The 7,347-nt window shown below is 52.4% G+C and overlaps 1 protein-coding gene across 1 annotated transcript; it reads left to right on the top strand.

Annotated features, from left to right (window-relative positions):
• Positions 1-3,442: 3,442 nt before the first annotated feature.
• Positions 3,443-5,534, top strand: PG997_006243 (uncharacterized protein; the record flags this gene model as incomplete). The annotated part of the gene is made up of 2 exons (XM_066810558.1): positions 3,443-4,923; positions 4,982-5,534. The coding sequence occupies 2 exons, from the start codon at positions 3,443-3,445 to the stop codon at positions 5,532-5,534; spliced, it is 2,034 nt and encodes a 677-aa protein (XP_066669481.1).
• Positions 5,535-7,347: the final 1,813 nt, after the last annotated feature.

Consider the following 7,347-nt stretch of genomic DNA (forward strand, 5'->3'; position numbering starts at 1 on the left):
CCTACATGTACCATCCACGAAGATGGTGCTATTCTAGCACGAAACAAGCAACAGCCATGGCATCAAGTGGTGCAGCAGGTCGATATAGCTTCAACAGCCATGGTATGAGTACTAGACGGAGATAACCTAGGATGATTGAAGTCCTCTCCAGCTATGAGGTATCGGCAAAGCTTTCGTATACGACATATCAAAGTATTTCCGCTGCAAATGCTGAGTTGTCCATATTCAAGACTAAGGAGCGCCGAGGGGGAAGACGTCACATGCAACCAAGGCATATCGTCGGCCAAGCAGCAACATGCTGTTCGCGAGCTACGCCCCGAGGCCTAAATTTGCCAGCTTTTGGGGCAGCCTCTCGTTGGGTATATGGACATAGTCATCTGCAAAGCTACATATATGTTCATCAGGGGTCCGTGGAAAGCACTATTCCATCAGCCAACTGACATCCCGATTGAACGTCAACTGCAAATACCACATGGCCTCCCCGAGAACCATCTTTGGTATAGAGCTCTGTTAGCACCTCCAGTCAAACTGCAAGGGGACAAGATATCCGGGAACCCGTGACCTGTATGCCTGGGTCTTAGGTAATGAGGAGCCTGGGCCGCCACGATAGATCGTTGATTCTACGATGCATCGAGACCTCCGCCCCCACGCGCAAGGCTGATCGCTGATGGATGATACCGAGAGACAAGCAAGGCTTGTTGCTATTTAAGACGAGACGTTCAGTATCCAGGAGGCTGACTTTCCGGTCGTCATTGGGGTCAGGCTGACAGGACCATGTGCAAAGCAAGACCTTCGCTTAGCTGACCGACTACATGTATGTCGATGAGACCTGCATGCGCTCCCTCCTGAGACTAGATCGGGCTAGGAAGAGACAGAAGGAGCGACAGTTGCAGTTATAAGGCCGCCACTAGCAATGAACCAAGAACGCAGGGGTGGCTTGGTGGGATAGATTTGGAGGGCACCATCTTTTCTTTTCCTTGCAGCCTTGGCTTTTATTTTATTATTTTACCGTTTCTCTTCTATTTCTGTGCCTGTGAGAGCCGCTGGCCAATATAGATTGGCCGGCTGTAAGCCACGACACAGCCCTACTGAAGGTCCTGATAAGCCACCCGAAAGCCCCGGCGAGACGAGTCCGGCGGTAGCATGGCTCAAATGGATATATCATCCAGCCTCTCTATGGCAAGCAATGCTATTCTGGGAAGCGTGACTCATGCCAGAGGGGCGCTGCGCATTGGAAACAGGAAAGGGAATGTGAATAGCAAAGGGTTATTGTTGAGCAGTCCCTCTCGTGTTGTGCTCGCCAGATGCGTGTGGGGGTTGCAGATCATCTCAAATGACAAATACCAACAAGAAGAAATAAAAGAATAGTAATATATCCCAGTTTACCGTGAACATATTGAGCAAGATAATATAAAAATAAATAATGTGGTTTGGTCATTTCCTGGAAATGTCTGGGTAGCTCCAAGTATCCAAGCCTCCCGGAGTACAAACAACAGAGATGAAAAACAAAATCCAACCGGCTGGAATTCTGACCTGAACACACCAACACACCAACCCAACAGCCCCACGACGATGTCTGCAACAAACTCATGTTCCGGTCGCCAGCTCAGCATCGCCAACGGCGAGGTGCCAACAAACAGACCGCATGGCGAAGACGGCTCAGTTGACTCACCCTGAAGGTCGTAAGAAGTAGTGAACCAGATCGTCAGGGCCCGCGTCATCGGTTCACACGGTCTCCCGAGCAGGGCTATTCTACTTGCTTGCGCTGCCTCTCTGCTCATGTGTAGAGGGTAGGATACGTAATTAAGCTGATTTTACCTGTTACTTGGTTTCGGACAGGGCAGCTCGGCCATCACATGTGCCTGTGAGACATGGACAACGCAGTATGCCTGGGGGAGAGCCTGGGGGAGAGCCTGGGGTGTGGACGCCGTCCCGTCAATTCCCCCACCTTTTACCCCGTATCCAGGTAGAAAAGGGTATGTAGGAGGTATGCCAGTTTAGGCGTCGGCTCGCTCCCCCCGCCCGGTTGCGTTATGTCAGTGAACTTCACCGCCCTCGAGGAAGCTGGGGGGCCTGACTTGACTTGCATATCAACTAAGGTCATCTGAAAAGCCAGCGATGAGTTGGCAGACTTCGGCCATGCAATAATATCGCGAGGAATGCTTTTGGCCACACCTTTTATCTCGAGGGGGGCACCGGTGAAGGCGACAAAGGGCATCGAGATTAGGAGACGTAAAAGAATAAATCATTATTTGAATTGATCAAACATGATAAAAAGTAAATTGCAGCGTTCAACGGTCGCTGCCTTGATTGATCGAAGGATGAAAAGTAGGGGCGGCGGATCGACCGTGTTCGCCGCATTTGTAGCACAGCGCTGAAGGGCAACAATGCCGGCAGTCATGCTGTAGAGTCCCATTCGGTATTGATTCAAGCTTGACCTCGAGCCCTTCACAGTTGGCCTGGGCGCTTTCGATGGAGACGACTGCAAAGTGGTCAAGAACGACAGGCGATGCGATAGCACTGTTGCTTGCGCGGCGGTGTTGCGCATCGACGGGCGCCATCGTTTGTTGTGTGATGGGAGCTGCAGGAATGCAAGCGACGGGAGGGTGGGGTTGCGCGTTTCTGTGTACTTACTGTGCATACCCAACAACGCTGGCCTGTCACTGAGCGGGTGTCCGGGTCCCGAGAGTTGTGCGCGTGAGGCGACAAATCATCGGGCGGACATGCCGTCGCCAACCCGCCACCGCCGGCATGGAATCATGCAGAACCTGTCATCTGCAGTCCTCACCGTCGTCGGGCGCAAGTGATGTTGCAGTGTTATACAGACCTGATGGCTGCTTCACCTACTTGGCCTGGCCCGGCAGTGCGACTGCGACGACCGAGGCAGAGTTGCGGGGTTGGGTCGTTGATAGGTAGGTATGTAGGTAGGTAGGTCAATAGGTAGGTTAGGTAAGTAGGGTAGGTAAAGCCCGAAGGACTCGAGCAGGCCAAAACCGTACCTAGATACTAGACTACCTACCAGTACAGAGACTGTAGTTCTTCTCAGGCCAGCCTTAGCCTTAGCTCCGAGAGCCCTGCAAAACTCAAGGAGGAGCCTATGCAGCCTTGAAGTTGGCCACAGGTGAGCCAGTATGAATTGGAATGATCCAGAATGAATCATCCAGGCCGGGCCCCAGCCCTACGGCCGGAAAACCCACACCGAGCCTCGCCGAAGCCAAGCACAGACCATCGGAACCCAGTAGTAATGGCCAATAACGCAGTATGCGCAATCTTCACATCACGACTTCTACTTCGGTTGCATTACATGTGCCCCTGAGTGAGTCACGCATCGGATAGTGACCTACGAAAACACTTGCATAATTATACCCTGCTGCATCTTCTGGACCAACGATTCTTCGACCTGGATACGGTACACACGCTCGCTCTGTGCCTCGCACCTGCCATGATCTCCACCAGTAATCTTCCCCAGGGGGCAGCCGATGGCCAGCAAGCGGTCTCGCAGCCACGCGCAGAACGTGTTGTGCCTAAGCCTGTCCCCCAATCACAGACTCTGGATCCACGGAAGTATCAGATTGAGCAACTCAAGCGGAGGTTCTCGCCACGGATATCAACCCTCCAGAACGGCACTACCAATGTGCAGTTCCAGCTGAAGCCTTCAGATCCCGACTTCCCCTTTGAGTTGGACTATCTTGAATGCGAACTGCAGATTCCCGAGTCCTATCCAGATGAGAATCCGGCTCTGCGTGTGCGGAACAAGGACATACCCCGTGGCTTCAGTGTCAACATCGAGAGAGGATGGGACAAATTGGTCGACGAGAAGAAGCCTGGCACCACACTCCTGGCGCTCACAAATGCTCTCGACAAAGAACTCGAGGCTTTCCTATCAGAGAAGCAGACCGATACTGTGAAACTGGTCTCGTTCAAAGATACGAGGCATATGGAATACTCGGCAACGCCAACAAACACCCTGGCTGAACCGACCCCAAGCACGGCACCCCCGCCCAAATCTCACAAACCCTACGTCCCAGAGGAATCCTTTACGAAGGACCAGATTGCCCAGGCAAAATCCAGGCGCGCTCAGGAGACCAGGCAACTTGACGCTCGAATGGGTCGATTGACCCTATTCCACAAATCCGCGGACGGCGTGGTTTACACTTTGCCCCTGGAGCCGAAACGCCGCAGTGATCTGCCCTCGGGGCTCCGGGCAGTCCAATCTGTCCAAATGATTATCCCTTTATTATACCCTTTGCAGAAACTCAGGATACTACTCAACGATGTGGAGTCCGAGGATGCCGAGTTGTTAGAAGAAGCATTTGCTGCTAGGGCTGCCCAGCAGAACCAAATGTCCCTCATGTCTCATTTGAATTATCTTGCACAGAACATGCATCTTCTAGCCAAGGCTTCCAAGCTTCCGGCACCCAGCAAACCTACAGTGGAGGAACCCACAGTGGATAAAGGCAAGGATGCCGAAGACGATCGAAGTCATATCCAACACATACCGCGGCCTCCGGAATGGGTCATTGTTGGCGAATCAGACGAATCGGACTCCGACGACTTGGAGTCGTGGGATTCGGAGGAAGGTGGATCGGACGGTGGTGTGGTGATTGTCCCCTCGGCAAACGAGAAGAAGCCGGTAGACTCGCATCCACAGGAACGGGGAACATCCATCTCATTCCCATCCATCGAGCTGCACGGAATCGAGTTGCTCCAAGTCTCTATCCTTAGTATCAACGTCAAGTGTGAGCGGTGCCGAACCATCAACGAGGTTACGGGCTTGCATCCCAGCACAGAAAAGGCGAGCAGCTGCAAGAAGTGTGCTACCCCATTTACAACAACATTCCGTCAAGAGATGGTACATCAGAACTCTACCCGTGCTGGCTTTATTGACGTGTCCGGTTGCACGGTTGCGGACATGTTACCCAGGTAAGCCTCAAGCTCTTGTGCAAGGAAAACCCCAATCGGCTTGCTGATACTTCTATAGTACAATGGTTCCCACGTGTGGACGGTGCTCTACTGCAAGCCCTGGGCTAGTATCGGTCCGGGGCGACGTCACGACCAACGTCTGCCGCGAATGCCACGGCAAGTTCTCGTTTAAGATCCCCGAAGTCAAGTTCCTCGCCATCAGCCACGGCGCCAGGCTGCCGCCCACCACGGGCCCGAAGCGGCGGCAGGAGAAGCTGGGCCTCCACATCGGCGATCCGCTGCCCAGCAACGGGTCGTGCGCCCATTACAAAAAGTCCTTCCGCTGGTTCCGGTTCTCCTGCTGCAGCAAGGTACACTCGTGCGACAAGTGCCACGACGAGGCCGAGGACCACCTCAACGAGTGGGCCAACCGGATGATTTGTGGATGGTGCAGCCGCGAGCAGAATTACGCCGTCGAGGCGTGCGGGTTCTGCGGGCGCAGCGTCATCGGCAAGAAGGGCAGGGGCTTCTGGGAGGGCGGCAAGGGCACCAGGGATAAGCGGATGATGAGCCGGAAGGACAAGCACAAGTTCAAGCGCGTCGGGGGTGGCGAAGCGAAGAAGAAGGACTGATGTGGTGGACCGGACGTCTTCATCACATTCACTATCATGGTGTCTTTGTTCGCCGGGTGGAAAGGGGGCTTTACCTAGGTACATACCTTCCGAAGACCGGGCGTTTACCGCACGTCGTCGCACAAGTATCTCCTGCTGAGTATTGGGGTAATCAATGTATCATTATCTTAATGAAAAGGGGAGCAGCAAATGGCACTTGCCAAACGCCACTCTTGAGCCCCAAAACATTACTGATGCTTTTATGAATGATGGAATACGGCAATGCAGTCTTCTGGTAGGCCCGCCGTGATAAGTGCTGAAGCTCCGGGTGTGTCGCAGGCGCCGTACCGGTAGGCGGAAGACATACGTCACACCAAACGATGGCGGCTAATAGGCAACAGTCATTTGGCACGCGAACTTGGTTAGCTAGTGGTCACGCACACCACTACACACACTTCTACGGATATTCTTGTTCCTTGCATATGATGCATAAGACAAGTTAACCCGCTATTCATGATAGGGGAATGTGGCAACCTGTGGTGTTTGGGGGAGAGGAACGCCAGTTAAATTATTCGCTTCCAGTAAGTCGGGATCTTGTCTCTGCATGAAAGGGGGTGGATAAAGGAGAGGCTTGGTCGTAGCCCAACCAAGCTCTTGTACCGGCATGCGTGGGGATCGATGACCTCTAGGTTAATAGAATATTGCCGCTGCGGACATTCAGACATCAATGGTTGGGATTTATTGATATTAAGTCTTTGATTTTTTATATTTATATATGACGAATATACAATAAATCTTTTCCCCTCTTCTCTCCTTGTAAGGTGTTTGGTCCTTGGTGACATCCCTGCTATGCTTTGCCCTGTGATGACATGTCCCGGGCCCCACGTTGTGGTTGCCGTGACCTTCAACGGGGGCGTGAGGTTCAGATCTGATTGGCAGGAGAGCAAAATAAAATGGCATCGGCTGGTAAAAGCGCCCGAGTTATTCTGGCCAAACATATACCCGACTTCTCTGTGGATCAAAGTGTCTTCCATGCGAAGGATACTTGCGAAAAATAGGTACTGGTAGCACTGATGTCACACCGGCTGGCCGCGGACGGAATACGGAATACGGAACACGACAGGGCCCTATTCCGTGTTTCTTTGGGGAACACTGCTAATTCCGCTGTCCGGCCCTGCTTTCCCAAGATCCCCCGGGCTTTTGTCCAAGTCCATGTAGCTATGGGGCGAACGTTTCTGGGGGATTGTTGTTGTTGTTGGAAGAAGAAACTCATAAAACTGGACTTTGATCCGGACAGTCGTTCGTCATTGTGGGCCACCTGGTTTTCGTGACATTGGGGAAAGAAGTGGAAATCGTGGGGAAACGACCCCGACATGGTTTCTAGTAACAAATAGCCCCGTCCATCAGTCTGAACTACTGATCAACAGCCGCTACGCTGCGGGATGATGATATCTCACATCGATTTGAAGCCACTGCCATCATAGGGGTCCTTTCCAGAGAGTACAGCGAGTACAGCGAGCATCAGCCATTGCATGAGTCAACGTGTTGCAATCACCTGGACTGTCATGACTTTTACGGGCTGAGGAAAACTAGGGACGCGTGTTTTACATGGCAACTCTCGTCTTGTTCGAATTGATTAGAGGTAGCCATGCATCCTGTACGGGAGAAAAAGAAAAAAGAAAAAAGAAAATCAATGGATACATACCCCTGGGTGGGATGTCAGCCGTCATCGCGTATCTTTGTGCCACCTGACAGGTCATACCACATAAATCATTACTATATCTCGATGAACATCAACAGAGAATTTATGCCTACAGCGTGGCAGATCCTTGAC

This window comes from Apiospora hydei, assembly GCF_038363865.1.
Source record: "Apiospora hydei strain CBS 114990 chromosome Unknown utg000005l_segment0_segment0, whole genome shotgun sequence".
Taxonomy (NCBI): Eukaryota; Fungi; Ascomycota; class Sordariomycetes; order Amphisphaeriales; family Apiosporaceae; genus Apiospora; species Apiospora hydei.